The sequence below is a fragment of the Polypterus senegalus genome, chromosome 5, assembly GCF_016835505.1.
Source record: "Polypterus senegalus isolate Bchr_013 chromosome 5, ASM1683550v1, whole genome shotgun sequence".
NCBI classification, from domain to species: domain Eukaryota; kingdom Metazoa; phylum Chordata; class Cladistia; order Polypteriformes; family Polypteridae; genus Polypterus; species Polypterus senegalus.
Genome location: NC_053158.1, coordinates 80,828,545 through 80,848,360, shown reverse-complemented (window position 1 = coordinate 80,848,360; position 19,816 = coordinate 80,828,545). Strand labels below are relative to the sequence as shown.

The 19,816-nt window shown below is 37.5% G+C and overlaps 1 protein-coding gene across 1 annotated transcript in view; it reads right to left on the bottom strand.

The window, feature by feature from the left end:
• The window catches only part of ankhb (ANKH inorganic pyrophosphate transport regulator b), a 192,828-nt gene extending 187,882 nt beyond the window's left edge, over positions 1-4,946 (bottom strand). Inside the window, exon 1 of the mRNA XM_039754879.1 lies at positions 4,431-4,946. Within this exon, the coding sequence (XP_039610813.1) occupies positions 4,431-4,526 (96 nt within the window). The 5' untranslated portion in view covers positions 4,527-4,946. The remainder of the gene's footprint in view (positions 1-4,430) is intronic.
• Between the last annotated feature and the right edge of the window lie 14,870 nt (positions 4,947-19,816).

The following is a 19,816-nucleotide window of genomic DNA, read 5'->3' as shown; positions in this document are numbered from 1 at the left end:
CCAAATTTTTAATTTATTCCTATTAATGACACTTAGAATATATCCATCCATCCATTTTCCAACCCGTTGAATCCGAACACAGGGTCACGGGGGTCTGCTGGAGCCAATCCCAGCCAACACAGGGTGCAAGGCAGGAACCAAACCTAGGCAGGGTGCCAACCCACTGCAGGACACACACACCCACAGTAGGGACAATTTAGAATTGCCAATCCACCTAACCTGCATGTCTTTGGACTGTGGGAGGAAACCCACGCAGACACGAGGAGAACATGCAAAATCCACGCAGGAAGGACCCAGGTCTCCTAACTGTGAGGCAGCGGCGCTACCACTGCACCACCGTGCCACCCCCACTTAGAATATATGACAGATGAAACCAGTGAATTACAGTATATGCCCACAAAGGTTTAGATCTACTACCTTAAGTACAACAGTAGACTCACTCAGGGTGTATCACACTGGTTCTGGTTTAGCATAGAAATCTAATTCATGAAGCTGCAGTAAGAACGTTTCATGGGTTTTTTGTTGCTATACTCTTAACAGAGAAGTTAGATTAACTAAACCACTGAGAAGTGCAGTGGTTAACTCACAGTCCTTGGTACAAATTCCAGCCTGCTTTGAGATAGAGCCTTCTGTCCCTGTTTAAGGTTCTTTATGTCTGGATTCTCACCCTTTGCGATGGACTCTCACCCTGGGTTGATCTGTGCACTTTGACAAATGTTTCTGTTATGGATTCCAAATATCAATGATTGCATAAAAAATTACTAACTACATAATCCAAATTTTATTTAAACTAGGATATATAAAAATGTTAGAACTTAATTTGGTCGTTAAACAAAAACCTTTGATGGTCAATAAACACTGGCATAAAAAGGTATAACATACATGCAGGCGTTGGCAAACCCACTTCTCCTAATTCAGGGAGCTAGAGTCTATCCCGGCAGCACTAGCTGCAAGGCAGGAAGTAAAGCTGAGCTGGGCAGCAGTTTATTCCAGGGCACATGCACATACTATACATGGTCAATTTAATTTAACATGCTCATGTCATGGGGAATATTGAAGAAAATAATTCAAGAGGAATAGCTAAATAGAAGAGAAGTGGACCTGGGATTGACACCTAGGATTCTGTATTCCTGATGTGGTAACACTATTTCACAGTGTCTAAAATTGCAACAGAGAATGTAGAGGTGGAAATGAGATGAAGAAAAAAATGTACTACATCCTTTATTCTTTACAGCACAAAATAATTACAAAATGCCTTTCTGGAAGCTCATGTCATGCCTGCTCTCTCACAAAATACCTGACATTTTATTTGGCTCCAGCTAATTAGGGTTCAATATTGCCTCATTTCTCATATTTTCTTGTGGTTTTTGTTGTAATTTAGCTGACTCTGTTATGAAAAGGATGTACAGATGTGAAATTTTCCATGTCAATTATACAAAAAAAAAATCAACACACAGTGCCACCTACATTTAATTAGGTTTAAGACTTCACCGTTGTTCTTTAACCTACACACACTACAGTGTTGTGCTGCCACCACAAAATAAACCTGCATTCATACTCTATTCAAATGACATATACTTTTAAACCACAGAAATTTTCCCATTGCTTCTATTCAAAGTTTTTAGGTAATTTCCTTATTTTTCATACACTCCCTGAATCATCATCTCTACTAGGTACATGTTATTTCATAATTTATTATTGTGCTTCAATGTTCCAGCCATAATGATCGTTTAAAAACTGTGTGGTCATTGATCTGAAATATTCTGTTTCATTTTGAATGGACTAAATTAGAATATTTAAAGTATTATTTTATTCATATTTTTAATACATAGAACTTAAAATGTAACATCATACAATAAAAAATATACAATTTCAACTAAAGTATAAGTCAGAACTGACAGTGCACTGGCTATGCATAACAGAGGACAGGCAGATCACCAAAGTCCTTCTAAACAGGAACATCAATTGTGTCATAAAACAATCAGCTTTGCAGTAATTTGTTTGAAACATTGTACTTAATTTGCTTGATTTCATGTGGTGTTTATGTGCTATCAAGCAAGATAACAAAGATATGTTTCCATTAATCCACATATCAAATATACAATATAACCAAAACATAATTGCCCATTGGCTTTAAAACACTGCCTGTGTCAGATGGGTAGTGCTGCCACCAGAGCACCATGTCAAAGGCAGTCAAGAGTCACACTTCTGGGGGCTTGGAAAACCCCAGCAAAATCAATTAACAATTCACAACAGATATGTTATTCTTATATTTAGTTTTACAGCATCTGATGTATACAGTTTGGCTTTTGTTTAATTGTTTTTGCTCCATTAAAAAGCATTTATGTAGACCTGACCAGAGCAAAGAGGCTAACAAGTACTAGTTACAAATATTCCACCTGTCTTTAAAAAATTCCCTTTTAACTATATAGGAATATTTTCAATGTGTATTTCTTTAGACAGAGTGATACAATATACTGTATATATACTGTACGGGTTATTAATCCATTTACATAATAGACACAGGACGTTTATAGTATATGTAAAATGTATTTTCATTAATGTAGATAAATTATAAAATAGTGTTTACTTAACAATATTGTTTTTTCATTGCAAAGATTACAAGTGGTATACATTAAGAAATTGTGTGAATACAGTTATGTATGTATGTAAAGCCTATGTCATTCAGCAAAACAGAATTTAAAGGAAAATAGCCAAATCCTGTTGTAAAGTACAGTATATATTTTAACTCAGATGGAACTCAATGCTTAAATGGACAAATTGGCAGAAAAACACATGGACATTGTAAAGTGGTTGATTCAATAAAAACTTTGAAGCTGGTATATTTTACAATAGATAGATAGATAGATAGATAGATAGATAGATAGATAGATAGATAGATAGATAGATAGATAGATAGATAGATAGATCAGCAATTTAGGGAGGTATTCACAAAAGGAGAAAATTGCTCTACATTTATTAACACTGAAAGATACAGTTGTTTGCATGAATGGGATAAAAACATATAGACAATATACAGTATTATATAGTATGTGCAAACAGGAAAACAGTGGGTCTGAATTGTCTTTTTTATTTATGTTATGAGAAGTCATGCAAAATGACACCTTTTATTGGCTAACTGAACAATATGCAAGCTTTCAAGGCAACAATCTGTAGTTAAATTATACTGTAATACAGCTGTGCTTAAATCTGCCTTTTTAAGCCACACAATCCAGCCCTCAGAAGTAGGAACAAAGTTTGGAAGAGATGCCATTCAAGAATAGGGCTCGATGATGCACACTGAAATTTGCTCACAGGCCCAGTATCATTTCCCCAAGGTTAAATGTCTTTTGGGATGTGGAAGGGCAAGAGGGCAAAGTCCTTGAATCAAAAGCCTGAAATCCCATGCAATTATGGCTGGCACGTCCAAGAACTTCATTCAAGATTTGGTGAAGTCAAATATTCAAATACATGCAGTGTACTGGAAAGGGCTCCAAGCCCTTACACCCCTGTATTAAACTTACCAGGTCTGAGAATGTATGTGTGTTTCCATGTAACATAACATTCTCCCATCCAATATTGGGGCACGAAGGCCGTTTGCCATCCCGGCCACATCGGGCACAAGACAGAAATTATTTCGTTACCTGGGCCGCTCATATACACACCAACACTTCATTATGGGCCCATTCTGAATGGGCAGTTACCGTCAAATGCCAGATTTGGGGACTATGGGAGTGGAAACCGGAGTACTCAAAGGCAAATCAACTGACACCTTAGAGAGGTGCGCGAACAAACCTCAGGCAGGCGATCACTATTCTTCAAGCCCTGATTTCTGGAGGCATCATAGTAAGGCAGGTTTACGCCGTACAGTATGCTGTAATGAGCGCATTAGCTAGCCACAGTGCATCTTCATTTACTGGCGATATGGCCTATGCAGGCTAGCGGCTTGTCTCTAAAGCACACATCAGCCTTTCGGGATTTCCGCTCAAGCCTTCGTATTTATTATCTTGCTGGAGCAGGTGACCGGCGCAGACATATCCTTTCGGGATAATCCACACTGAACCGTAGTGTCCCCTCGCTCATTCGTTTTATCTTTTGTTAAGAGAGGAGTCGATAAACAGTGATGTTGAGAAGCCACCTTAATTCACAGTGACAGGCACGCGCGCTGTCACCTAGCGTCATAGAAGAAGTACTGAAACCAGAAATGTGTCACACGCACTAATTCGCTGTAAAAAATACCCCACTTAATCCCCAAATACACAGTTGTAGGGTGATACACGGAAGGTATTCGCCAAAGTCGCCGTGCGGACATGTCAACGTAGTGGAATGGAGAACGCTCAATGATCCGTTAGCTGCTAGGTCAACAGGGCTTTAATTAAAAAAAAAGTGTTATTAAAATAAATCACAAAAATAAAACACCAGATACTAACCTGCTCTCCGAGGTCGATAGCTATATTGGTAATCGCCAATGGAACCAGAAAGCGGATCAGAGGCCAGTAATGCGTGAGTGCCGGGAATTTCACCATAGTCTCGCTTGTACGATGAGCCCAAATACATCTGCTGTGCTCGAAACGCCGATAGACACAATAGTGCAGTTCCTCTTCGTGTTTTCTAGCAGGAATCCAAAAAGATCTGGTCCATCCCTGCCCTCCTACACAACAACAGCATCAAAAACAATGATCTGCCGCAGGAAAAAAGAGGAGGTACGCTAGAAATTTCTGCTGACAGCTTTCCCATTGTTCATTGAGAGGCGAGAGAGTGAAAAAGAGAGAGACAAATAAAAAAAATAAAATCAGACAGGAAAAAACATTATGATCTGATCATTACGTCCCTGCGTAGTTGGCGGTCACAGGGAGCCAGCGGTTCTGGTGCGCCTGCCTGCTTAGGCAGTAACACCCTGCGGTAGCTGGAGCAGCCGGCTCTGCGCGGCCACTTGAACCATCTTGCCTTAGCACGTGGGACTGACACATGAGGACACGCCCCATGGGTGACGTCACTGCTAGCGGCTTATCTGCCGCTTTTCCAAAAATGCACACCAAAGCGGCACGAAAACGGCAAACATGTTGAACTTTCATTACAAACATATGTATTACTGAAGGCAAACGATTCAAATGCATTTTTAAAACATTCGGTTGGGGTTTTAACCATTTTGACATCTGTTTTGGTAAACGGTGTCTAAATACGATGAGAAATAATTCAGGTATGTGAATCCAAAATATTTGTCAAAATAGAAATGAAGAAGAGATTTGGTAATTTCTAACTGTTGTTTAATCGATGTCAGTACATCTGTCATAACATAAGATGCTTAAGGCAGTGAAGCACTAGACTAAAAATTAAACAACTGGGCCTTTGATATTGTAGTGCTTGTTTTTTTTCCTTTTCCAACATATATTTTTATATACTTAACATACCATGCATTTTAATTGTGCCTTTCAAAACATTCAAGGATATATTGCAAATCATAAAACATCGAACACAATAACATAAAACAGCCTCAAAATATCACGGAAATAACACAGAATCGCAAGTTTAAATAAATACGTTTTGCTCTCCGTGCACTGTGTACCAGCGCTACATCATTCTAAGCCTTTGAGGCTGTTATGCTGCAATCTTAGCTAAAATAATCTTTTTAGTCACTAACACAAAATTACAAGGAACTAGCAGTATCGAACCGACATACAGAATGAATAAGTTTTCATTTTATTCTACTTTCCTCATGCGATCTTAGTTCTATTAAACGTTGTATGCGCCACAACAGACAGTTTAATTTCATTACAAAGCCTTTGTTTGAGTGTTGCTAAGACTTGTTATTAGTTATTGGATTTTTCAGCCCTCCTGTTAGAGGCTTCATGACGGACATACCAGTCTAAGATGCTTGGAATACCTCTTTCTAAGTTTAGTGGCATACAGACTATATTAAATCAGACTTTGGTTTGTATTCCTTTAAAGTGTTTTTTTTTTTTTAATAAAAATAGGCGTATGTCATCTATTGACATCATTATAGTTCAGTAAAGCAAATTACAGAGTAAAGTATAACGCAGAAGGTAAAAAGAAGAAATTTATATGAAAAAGTAAAGGTGCTGGTGTTATGCATTCTAAGGCTTACAACAGGCTGCAGTGGGTGCAAAGCAGTAACCAACAATGATCTGGGTGTTATCACCAAAAAATCAAATATTTATTAAATGCCAATAAGAGAATTGCAAGTTACAAATAGTTTTGTTAATACAGTACATGAAATGAATGGGACAACATTAACTTCAGTCTAAATTCAGGTAAGTCAACAAACATTAACTCAGTAAGGCAACATCCTCAGTACACGAGATGATTTACCATGGTGTTATCTTGGAAAACAGTACTTACTAAGGAGGTCCTGCCTGATATATGAGCCAGTAATCGCATGCCTTGGATGATTCAGCTTTGAGGTCTAAGCTGCTTGGTGTATCCAGTCAGGAAACAGACAGAATTGCTGTCTCATTTCATTGCTTTTTCTCACACTTCATGCCACTGAAATGTGACCTTAAAAAACCTTAAATGCCTTATAAAAAATATTTTTAAAAACTTTCCTAACTCAGCTGACTGAGTCAAATTTTCCTTTTTAAAACACAAACCAGAGCAGACTTTTTTGGGTAAGGAGAATAGATTTGGTCTCAGTACATTTTGCATGTTCTAAATGCAACATAGTTATACTCTTCGTTTTTGATTAAAAAACGTAATTGCAAAGATGAAAAACAATTAATTTTGCCTTAATATGTTATTAACTTTCTAAAGCAGCATTTATATGATGTTACTAGCTTTCTAAAGTAATTTGTATGCTCATTGTTTTTGGAAAAAATCCAAAAAATTTGACGAAGTGCTACATGTATAGCATGTTTAGGTATTTAAATCAACTCTTCCATTAGATGTCAATTATGTCAATAATACGGTAACTGTCTTCTACAGTAACATGAATTGGTTCTTCCTTAAAGTTAAAAATGATCTAAAATCTTTATATGCATGTATTACTTGTTTACATTTAAATTATTTTACTGGTGAAATTGTTGGTATAGGATAATTTTTCATGTTTTTCCAAATATTGGACCCATCATTCAAATCTTCTTAAAATTGTCTATTTTCTTTTTCTTTTCTTTTTTTTTTTCCATCTACTATAAATGTTAACTTTATAAAGGACATTTTATTACAACCTTCAAGTTCACTATTTAGAACCAGTGTTCAAAGCCATGAAATCTTTCAATTTACTTCTAATTGTTCTTATTATTATTGGTATATAACTCCAGACAAATTATTTCAGAACAATTTTTCCCATTTTCTTTCACTTCTTTCGGCTTCTCCCATTAGGGGTTCCCACAATGGATCATTAGGAAAAAAAGAGTGCAGGCAGGGTGGAATGGATGGAGAAGAGTGTCAGGAGTGATTTGTGACAGGCAGATATCAGCAAGCGTGAAAGGGAAGGTCTACAGGATGGTAGTGAGACCAGCTATGTTATATGAGTAAAAAGATGGTGGGACTGACCAGAAAGCAGGAGACAGAGCTGGATGTGGCAGAGTTAAAGATGCTAAGATTTGCACTGGGTGTGATGAGGATGGGCAGGATTAGAAATGAGTGCATTAGTGGGTCAGCTCAGGTTGGACAGCTTTGAGACAAAGTCAGAGAGGCCAGACTGTGTTGGTTTGGACATGTGCAGAGGAGAGATGCTGGGTATATTGAGAGAAGGATGCTAAGGATAGAGCTGCCAGGGAAGAGGAAAAGAGGAAGACCTAAGCGAAGGTTTATGGATGTGGTGAGAGAGGACATGCAAGTGATGGGTGTAACAGAACAAGATGCAGAGGACAGAAAGATATGGAAGAAGATGATCCACTGTGGCAACCCCTAACAGGAGCAGCCAAAAGAAGAAGAAGAAGAAGAAGATGCAGCTCCCAATATAAATGAAGAGAACACTTTGCAATCAAGGCGGTTTTTTATTATATTTCCTAAAAAGGCGTGCGTTTGTTTTTTACTTATCTAATTTTGGTTACAAGGTATTATTGATGGTGAAAAAGGTCTAACACATTTTACCCTGATTTCAGTCTTTACATCCACAAGGGGTCCACTTTTAATATTCAATGTTTGAAGTGGACCACTACATTTTAATTGATCAACATCTTCAGTACCTGACAAAATATTAAAAACCACAGGAACAGGAAGAAAAAAGTCAGTCTCCTGTTTTCACATTTTCATTAGCGAAGATGGTCATGATGTGCTATTGACGGAAACAAAATGTTACATTTTATAGATGTCTGTCATTTCAGGACACTGTATAAATTTTGAAATCAGAGACAGATGACATGAAAATATCTTAATCAGCTTTCTGATAAATAACTGAACTCAATAAGAAAAATGTAATTGTGCTCTTAGATCTGCTTTGTAAATATAGCCTTAGCATACTTGTTTCCTTGAGATAGGCTGTTGTGTATTGTCTTTTTTTAAGTAAGCCTTCCATAGTGTACACAATCCTGAATATAAGTGGAATTTTGCAGACCTATAGTACCCCTCTCTTAGCTCATTGAATTGCTGAGATAGATACATGTTTAGTTAGGAAAATGAAAGGAAAATGTAACATTAACAAACAAAACTTTGTGCAAATATGTGGGATTCCTTGTACTCTTTAAGCTTTATGATTGACTCATCTTTTGTATATGTAATTTTCACATTTGTGAAGAAAGCTTTTTTAATTATTGAACTGTTGCTCATAAGTGTCTTTCATTTAATTTTTCTTGTTAATGCCATTGCAGAAAATGTGTAGATTCTAGCAAAGACATAAATAAAACCTAGAAAGTTTACTCTCTTAAAGTCCTTGATGCTCTTACATTTTATGAAAATATTGTTCATTTACATACCGTACAGTTACATATAAATAAAATAGATCTGTAATTTATTGAGAATTAGCAACACTAAGTGTTGCATATAAATTATATACTTTGAAATCTGTATATCCAATGCAGGTTATGGCAGGTGACCTTGGAAGCATAGTGTGCTAGAGAGAAGTGAGGCAAGGATGAAATATTCTTAACAGAAATGTAATATGCCTATCTTAGAGATACGTGTGGAAACAGGAATAACTGCTAAAATCTAGGTGGACACACAGAACATGCTAATATCACAAAAACAATGGTCTGTCCTGAGCACTGATGCTGGCTCACTGAAGATGTTTATTCATTCTGCAAGGAAAGTAGACACTTCTTTGTTAAAGTATAACGTTGCAAGTTATGCTTTTATTTTCATCTCTTAAATACGTACATAGTCACGCACCTTCTGTTTTCTTTTCAGCAATGGTAAAGCCTGTCATCTGTAGAGATGTACGCACTGGCTCAATAATATGTCACAATGGGTTGAGATGCTAGAATGAGCTGAATGACCATCAAAATGTCAGATTAATTAGGTAGGCAGCACAATTTTAGATTCAAGATAGCTAAGACACAATTGTCCAGTGGTATGAGCCCTGGAAAGATGAACATGTCAGTACTAAAATAGTAATATTCTGTATCTTCTTTAATAAGGAAGGATAATTGTAGTGAGTCTTTATGTTGTATTTCACAGAGGAGTAAACATCATACATATGAGAGATAATAAATTGCAAATTACAGTATAACAATCTAAAAATGCTATATGTAAATAGTTATCAAATATTACCAGATAACTTAATCAAACCAGAAATTGCATATCCACACTAAAATATAATCATAAAAAGGTTCATAATTAATAATTATTTCATCGTTATGCAATTGTTAACCTTCATAATGCTAAATAAATGATATACTGTACTTGATGATTTGTATATGGCTGCTGCATAATTACAGTTTCTCATTTAACTTTTCACAGTTGATTATTTGTCTTATGGTTGGTTATTTCAAAGTTACAAAGGATCAAAAGGCCAAATCATACTGTTTGACTGCATCTACTTTATGTACAAAAAACTATTAAAACAAAAACTAATGTGAGAGTCATCAACAAACAATAAAAGCAGTGGTTAAGACAATACATGTTACACATTCAGAACACCATGTCCATGTAACACCATATTTAGTTCAATTACACCTCCAGATTTCCTGTCTGTTTCAGAATCCTCTGCAATTTCCTAAACCCCACATTTGGTCCAATTACACCTCCAAGTCTGTTTTAGAATCTTGTGCTATTTCCTGACACTCACCTACAAATCGGTAAAACCAAATACTTCACAATAAGGGCATAGGCTGATGAAATATTTGGCAATGGTCATTTTCAAAAGTTGATTAAGGAATTTTCAGAAAGCTGCACATAATCCCTGTGATTTTTTTTCTTTTAGGTTTCCAACAGTAATACTATTTTTATATTATTACCTGCCATACTGTGTTTCCTCTTCTCCCAAAGATATGCAGTATGTGCCGTACCAGTCCTGTTTTGGAATAATGTAATGTATTATACATTTTTAATGATTTTTTTGTTTTATTTTATATTGCCCATTTATATCATGTATACTGAGTCATTTCAGTAGATGTTAGGTATAAGTTAGTGTTGCAAGGTACTGTATGTATTGCACAACTTCAATGATTTTAGAAGATGGGCTTTGAATCTTGCCTTTCCTGTTAGTTTATGACTGGTGTGAAATTAGGTCTTTAGATACACAGGGGATCTCTGATGGGTATCTGCTTCTCCGGGTATATGCAGCATTCAAGTGGAGTTTTAAAATAATGTAGTTATTGGCCCTTAGCTCTAGAGGTTTTTATAAAATTGAAGAAGGTTTTATCAGGCATGATCATTAAGTTCCCTTAAAAGACGACCACTGAAATACTTTGCCATGAATCACCTATCCCTATATTAATATATTTACAGAGGGTATGTTGATTGTTAAAAGGTTACAGCAGTTTCTGATGAAACTTATAGAATTTAGACAAGAGGGCACTCCACCCTTTTCCGGCTAAGGACCATGGTCTCGGATTTGGAGGTGCTGATTCCCATCCCAGCCTCTTCACACTCATCTGCGAACCGATCCAGAGAGAGCTGAAGATCACGGCCTGATGAAGCAAACAAGACAACATCATCTGCAAAAAGCAGTGACCCAATCCTGAGTCCACCAAACCAGACCCCCTCAATGCCCTGGCTGCGCTTAGAAATTCTGTCCATAAAAGTTATGAACAGAATCGGTGACAAAGTGCAGCCCTGGCGGAGTCCAACTCGGACCAAGCTCTGACACAAACAAACTGTAATTGCCTTTACTACACTATTGGCACGTAGACTTATCTTGCTCAACTGAAAGAATCCTAACTCTCCTCTTTTAATTCAGTGTGTAAGTGATGTTATATACTATTTGAAACTGGAAAAAATCTAATTCTCACTTTTTCAAAACCTGGCAGGAACTAATCAATAACATTTTAGAATAAGCATTTAAATAGAGGAAGCAGATTCTCTCCCCTCTTTTTTTCCTTTTCTTTTCTTTTCTTTTTGTACTTTATTTTTAATTATTTATTCATTTATCTATTTACTTATTTTTACAAGCTTAAAGTTTTACTCTGCTGGCCTAGCTCTCTTTCTCATGGGTGGGGGTTGCTTTATTTTGAACCAAGTCTTGTAAAACTTGACTTATTTGTATGGAATGTTATTTGTTATTAAAATCAATAAAATCAAAAAAAAAAAAAAAAAAGAAAATGAATGAGGTAAAGATTTTCAAAGATAATGATTGTTTCCTTTCTATGTATTAGTTGTAATAGGATATGTGGATGCAATAATTACCAAGAAGAAAAGAAAACTGTCCAAAAGTGAGCCACACATAGGAAGTATTCTAAGTTTAGAGACACAACTCAGTGTGGAAAGGTGTCAGACTGCTAGATATTCAGGTGCATTTCCCCACTGTTTTTTTCAAGTTTCAACCTTAAACATCTGACACTCACCCCACTGATGTTCCAGACTCTCAGGACTGTCACATCACTGTGATGTCATCACTACAGTCATTATGGTCCTGCAGGTTGTTGAGTACAGGCATGCTTGGGCACATTGTCAGTCGCTGTAAAAAAGAAACTTAGATGCACATTAGCTTTTCTGAAGGTTTTGAGACCCAAACGCTACATATGGGAGGCTTTTCAAATTTTTATCCTGCCCTTCTTCCTTTTTCACTTTCATCTTTTGTCATCCTGAATTTTGTTGTTCAGCTTCTTTTGTCTGAAATTATTTTTGAATCTTACTGCACTGTTTGTTTTGTTTGCTCTATAGAAGCTAGTTTACTTCAAACAATAATTCACATGTGTTCACTGACAGACAGATGAGAACATGAGAAATCTTTCAGGTCTGCTCATGTGAACTTAATAAATTGTTTTGTTAGACTACTCCCAAAGGTATCACATCCCAGTGAGCTGAATGACTTCCGCCCTATCACTCTGAAGTCAATGGAGCGGCTGCTGCTTCACCACCTGTGGCTACAGGTCTGCCACACCCTCAACCCTCTGCAGTTCGCATACCAGGAGAAGGTGGGATCAGAGAATGCCATCATCTACAGTTGTGCTTGAAAGTTTGTGAACCCTTTAGAATTTTCTATATTTCTCCATAAATATGACCTAAAACATCATCAGATTTTCACTCAAGTCCTAAAATAAATAAAGAGAAACCAGTTAAACAAATGAGACAAAAATATTATACTTGGTCATTTATTTATTGAAGATCGAATATTATGTATTTGTGAGTGGCAAAAGTATGTGAACCTCTAGGATTAGCAGTTAGTTTGAAGGTGAAATTAGAGTCAGGTGTTTTCAATCAATGGGATGACAATCAGGTGTGAGTGGGCACCCTGTGTTATTTAAAGAATAAGGATCTATCAAAGTCTACTCTTCACAACACATGTTTGTGGAAGTGTATCATGGCACGAACAAAGGAGATTTCTGAGGACCTCAGAAAAAGAGTTGTTGATGCTCATCAGGCTGGAAAAGGTTACAAACCCATCTCTAAAGAGTTTGGACTCCACCAATACACAGTCAGACAGATTGTGTACAAATGGAGGAAATTCAAGACTATTGTTACCCTCCCCAGGAGTGGTCGACCAACAAAGATCACTCCAAGAGCAAGGCGTGTAATAGTCGGCGAGGTCACAAAGGACCCCAGGGTAACTTCTAAGAAACTGAAGGAATCTCTCACATTGGTTCATGTTCATGAGTCCACCATCAGGAGAACACTGAACAACAATGGTGTGCATGGCAGGGTTGCAAGTGCTCTCCAAAAAAAACATTGCTGCTCATCTGCAGTTTGCTAAAGATCACGTGGACAAACCAGAAGGCTATTGGAAGAATGTTTTGTGGACGGATGAGACCAAAATAACGCTTTTCATTTAAACCAAAAAGTTCTATGTTTGGAGAAAGTAAAACACTGCATTCCAGCATAAGAACCTTATCCCATCTGTGAAACATGGTGGTGGTAGTATCATGGTTTGGGCCTGTTTTGCTGCATCTGGGCCAGGACGGCTTCCCTTCATTGATGGAACAATGAATTCTGAATTATATCAGAGAATTCTAAAGGAAAATGTCAGGACATCTGTCCATGAACTGAATGTCAAGAGAAGGTGGGTCATGCAGCAAGACAATGACCCTAAGCACACAAGTCATTCTACCAAAGAATGGTTAAAGAAGAATAAAGTTAATGTTTTGGAATGGCCAAGTCAAAGTCCTGACCTTAATCCAATCGAAATGTTGTGGAAGGACCTGAAGCGAGCAGTTAATGTGAGGAAACCCACCAACATCCCAGAGTTGAAGCTGTTCTGTATGGAGGAATGGGCTAAAATTCCTCCAAACCGGTGTGCAGGAATGATCAAAAGTTACCAGAAATGTTTAGTTGCAGTTATTGCTGCAAAGGGGGGGTCACACCAGATACTGAAAGCAAGGTTCACATACTTTTGCCACTCACAAAATGTAATGTAATATATATATATATGTAATATATATGTAACAAATATGTAATATTCGATCATTTTCCTTAATAAATAAATGACCAATTATAATATTTTTGTCTCATTTGTTTAACTGATTTCTCTTTATCTACTTTTAGGACTTGAGTGAAAATCTGATGTTGTTTTAGATAATATTTATACAGAAATATAGAAAATTCTAAAGGGTTCACAAACTTTCAAGCACAACTGTATATGCTACATCTCCTAGGATTTTCATATGCAACAGTGTCTTGAGTTTACTCAGAAGGGTGTGAAAACTGTGCAAAAAACAAAAAACATTCAACGGTCGGCAGTTCTGCAGATGGAAATGCCTTGTTGATGAGATAGGTCAGAGGAGAACGGTCAGACTGGTTTGAGCTCACTGAAAGGCTATGGTAATAATAATAATTAGGAGTGGCTGCTGCTTCACCACCTGAGGTCACAGGTCTGCCACGCCCTCGACCCTTTGCAGTTCGCATACCAGGAGAAGGTGGGAGCGGAGGATGCCATAATCTATATGCTACACCGATCCCTCTCCTACTTGGACAGAGGCAGTGGTGCTGCAAGAATTATGTTTCTGTACTTCTCTAGTGCCTTCAACACCATCCAACCTCTGCTCCTTAGGGACAAGCTGACAGAGATGGGAGTAGATTCATACCTGGTGGCACGGATCGTGGATTGTCTTACAGACAGACCTCAGTATGTGCGTCCCGGGAACTGCAGGTCTGACATTATTGTCAGCAACACAGGAGCGAAGTACTTTCTCCAGTCCTGTTCAGCCTATATACATCAGACTTCCAATACAACTCGGAGTCCTGCCACGTACAAAAGTTCGCTGATGACACTGCTATTGTGGGCTGCATCAGGAGTGGGCAGGAGGAACAACATTTACAACAACAGCATTTATTTATATAGCACATTTTCATACAAACAGTAGCTCAAAGTGCTTTACATAATAAAGAATAGAAAAATAAAAGACACAATAAGAAAACAAAATAAGTCAACATTAATTAACATAGAATAAGAGTAAGGTCCAATGGCCAGGGGACAGAAAAAACCAAAAAAAACTCCTGACAGCTGGAGAAAAAAATAAAATCTGTAGGGATTCCAGACCATGAGACCGCCCAGTCCCCTCTGGGCATTCTACCTAACATAAATGTCACAGTCCTCTTTGGATTTAGGGTTTTCACGGAAAGACTTGATGATGATGATGGTCATGTAGACTTCTGCCTTTTAATCCATCCATCATTGTTGGAGCATCATGAAGCTTTGAGTAGGTGGAGGTGGCGCAAGCCACCACCACAAAGAAACCGGAAAAAAGAAGCAGAAGAGAGAGTAGGGGTCAGTACGGATTTTAGAGCCACCATGAATAGTTATTATGATGAATTGAACATACAGAGTATCAGGATTAAGTTAAATTAAGTTAAATTGAAGTTATAAAACTGCCATGTTAAAGTAATGTGTTTTCAGCAGTGTTTTAAAGTGCTCTACTGTATTAGCCTGGCAAATTCCTATTGGCAGGCTATTCCAGATTTTAGGTGCATAGCAGCAGAAGGCCGTCTCACCACTTCTTTTGAGCTTTCTTCTTGGAATTCTAAGGAGACACTCATTTGAGGATTTGAGGAGGAGTATAGGAAGCTAATCATTGTTAAATGGTGTGACTCAAACCACTTACACCTGAACACCAGCAATACCAAAGAGCTGGTGGTGAATTTTAGGAGGCCCAGGCCCCTCACGAACACTGTGATTATCAGAAGTGACTGTGTGCATAGGTTACAGACCTATAAATACCTGGGAGTGCAGCTGGATGATAAACTGGACTGGACTGCCAATACTAATGCTCTGGGCAAGACATAACAGAGCCACCTATATTTCCTTAGAAGGCTGGCGTCCTTCGACATCTGCTATAAGATGCTGCAAATGTTCTATCAGACGATTGTGGCGAGTGCCCTCTTCTACGCAGTGGTGTGTTGGGGATGCAGCATAAAGAAGAGGGACACCTCACGCCTGGAGAAACTGGTGAGGAAGGCAGGCTCTATTGTAGGTATGGAGCTCAACAGTTTGACATCCATGGCAGAGCGACGGGTGCTGAGCAGGCTCCTGTCAATCATGGAGAATCCACTGCATCCACTAAATAGTATCATCACCAGACAGAGGAGCAGCTTCAGCGACAGACTGCTGTTACTGTCCTGCTCCACTGAAAGACTGAGGAGATCATTCCTCCCCCAAACTATGCGACTCTTCAGTTCCACCCGGGGGGGTAAACGTTAACATTATACAAAGTTATTGTCTGATATACCTCCATTTTTATCAATCTTTAATGTAATATTGTTTTTTATCAGTATGCTGCTGATGGAGTATGTGAATCTCCCCTAATAAAGTGTCTATCTATCTATCTATCTATCTATCTATCTATCTATCTATCTATCTATCTATCTATCTATCTATCTAGTGACATCATGAATCATGTGCTGTTTCCTTATTTTGCTGTTTCTTCTGTGATTAAAATGTTAGTAGTGTAAATAAATATCACTGATATACTGATTGTGACTCCCATGATCCCTGCAAGTGTCACATAAGCAATCATATTAATAATAAGGACAATAATGATATCATTCAGCATTTTAGACACTGAGTAAAACATCATGTAATTTGTAAATGGCATTTTTTAATCCGTCCATCCATCCTGTTACTTGCCAGCATAGTCCAGTTCTTGACAGCAGGCTGTTGGAGCTGATACAGATAGCTTATGGTGCAACACAGGGACCTTTTCAAAACACCTACATTAAGTTAGTGCCAGATGCATTGTTCGTTTCATTGAAGGTCACTGAATTCCATTTAAACAGCCAATCGTTATTTAAACCTACTTTATGCAATACAAAACTGAGTTGTTCCCTATCTTTATTTTGTCTCCAGACATGGTTGGAAGCTTACTTTATACTTTTCGGATGACAAAATGAAAGAGCCACATATAATAACCCCTCCTCAGCATGGTAGCGGCCTTTGTACTCAATTAGATTACTTTGTTTTGAATCCAGCAGTATTTGTGGCTTTGAGGTTTTATTATTTGCTTACACGCTACAAAATTTTCAAAGCAAATGTATCCTACTCATGCATGTAGTATCTAAGTTGCAAGACAATTCGACCTCCCAAAGCTTTGCAATTATCACAATCTTGAAAGGGAGGGCCATGTGAAGCTTTTACTTTTTAAAATGGAGTGGTGTATCTTGCTTAACATGTAATATTGAATGCAATGTGACCAACAGCAAATTAACATCACTTAGAAAAAAATGAATATTTTATTAATAAAAATATTTCTTACTCATTGCCTGTATATATGTTTTCACATGTGCATTTGTGCAGGCCTCCCACTAATTCATAAATCGTTAAACTAATAACTCCCCTAAAAACGAGACAAACAGCAGGCTATCAAGCTAAAGTAACACACAGATTTCAGTGTTTGGAGTTGCAATATCTGTGAGACTTTCTCGGCCATAATTGTTGACTTTAGTTTTGTTTTTTTCTTTAAATTAAAATACCTCTGGAAAGTAAAGTGCAAAACCTCATTTGCTGTAGATGAAAATAATTTGACATGCCATTAATAAGCTTGTAGACATGTCATTAATAACAGATTACAAAACACTTTATACAGTGTGAACATTATACTGTATATGTTGTAAGTTGGGTGTTAATAACAGGGTGGAATACAAAGGCATAACCTGATTTTGGGATTACGAAACCTTCCTCTTCACCTCGTGCTGTTACTGGGTCATTTTGTGCAGTTTGTTCATCTGCTACTGCATGATCAAAATAGGCAACTAAAGCATGTCTGAGAGTGAACTGCACCTTTTGGAAAAATTCCTACTAACAAACAAGGTGTGAAAACCAATAAATAAACTAGACCATTTTCTACAAGAATACACAGTCACCTACTGAATTTTTGGCATCCCTTATGCTGATGAGTTAAACATTAATATGTAAGGTGAACATACATGCAGTGAATGATCCTTTGGGAATGAGCTAATGTGTAAACCGTGTTCCTTATTTTAACACAGTTCATTCTTTCAGACAAAAACCTTTCTTTAGTAATACACTTTTCATTGAAAAAGATAAGTTACAAAATTATTGCCACTCCCCTGATTAATATCTAGCGAAACTTTTTCCACCAAAAATAACAGCACTGAGCCCCTTTCTGTAATGTTTAGCATGATTAGAGAACACTTGTAGGGCAATCTTGAACCACATTTCCATGCTTAACAGTAAAACATTTAATACTGGTAGTGAAACCCGAACTCAAGGGTGAAATGTTGAGGTTCCAACTGGGTTGTCTTATTTAATTCTTTCAATAGAAAACCAAAACAAATGAATGATGGCTTTACAAAAGGGAAATTACAGGCAGTAGCTTTCTCTTTAGTAACATTGTTGGTCAGTTAAGCAGGTCTTTGCTTCTCATGGAGCTCCGTTGTTTAGGTTGGCTCGGTTCATAGTGAGACACCTCTTTCCGGCGATGCCTGATTTAGTAGGACCTGGCCCAGAAGGGGCGGAGTCTGTTGCCGTCATTGGCTGTCATCTTGGAGCTGTAGAGGCAGAAACAGGTGACAAAGTTAGCGCCAGTGGCCTCTCTTGCATCGGGTGGTAATACATACAGTACCTCAGCTGAGTATGGAAGGCGATCCACTGACGCACATGTGTGACAATTGTTTTGTTTGGGCTTGAAAAGCCCTGTTCAGTTCACACCAAAGATTGTCATTTGCGTCCAAATGTAGAGACTGAGAAGGCCATTGCAAAACTTTGATTTTGTGTTCTCCCAACAATTTCTGTGTTGTTTTGGATCTGTGTTTGAGGTCATTATCTTGTTGAATGGCCCATGCATTGCCAAGTTTCTTTTTTTTTTCATTTTATTAAAATCAAATAACATTCCATGCAAATAACTCAAGTTCTACAAAAAAAGGTTCAAAACAAATCAACCCCCACCCCCGAGAAAGAGAGCTAGGCCAGCAGAGTAAAAGTTTAAGCTAGTAAAAATAAGTAAATAGATAAATTAATAAATTAATAAAGATAAATGGAGTAAAAGAGGGGAGAGAACCTGCTTCCTCAATTTAAATGCTTATTCTAAAATGTTATTGATTAGATCCTGCCAGGTTTTGAAAACGTTTTGTACAAATCCTCTAAGTGCGAATTTGATTTTTTTCCAGTTTCAAATAGTATATAACATTAGTTACCCGCTGACTTAGAATAGGAGACTTAAGATTCTTCCAGTTGAGCAAGATGTGCCAATTACAGTTTGTTTGTCCTTCTCCACTTTAAGCCCATGTGGGAGTACACCAAATACAGCTGTTAATGGGTTAGGAGGGATTGTGACGCCATTTTTAGTTTTGGTCCAGAATGATGTTAATTTGGTGCAGGTCCAAAACATGTGACCGAGTGAGGCTGGAACTTGATTGCAACATTTGCAGGTTGAGTCCTCAAGACTGATCAATATTTTTTCCGGCATAGAGGTAGGTGGCAAATGAGAAAAATTGGGCAGGTTCTGTTTAACAAAGTTTCTGATTTAAAGGTAGTGAAAGAAATGTGTTGCTGGAAAGTTAAATTTGGAATGTAATTGCTCGTACAATGCAAAGACGTTGTCTATGTACAAATCTCTAAGTGATTTAATCTCAAATGTTTTCCAGACATTAAAAACTGCATATGTTTAAGAGGGTGGAAAAAGGTGGTTCTCGTGCAGAGGTGCCACAGATAAAAGCTTCTTTATATTGAAGTGCGTCCTACATTGGTTCCATATTCTGAGTGAGTGAAGCCCAATTGGGTTGTTAGTATATTGGCGATAACTTGTATTTATTGGGGCGCAAAGCAAGAAATATAAAGAAGTACTGCAGGATTATATTTGCATTGTAGACC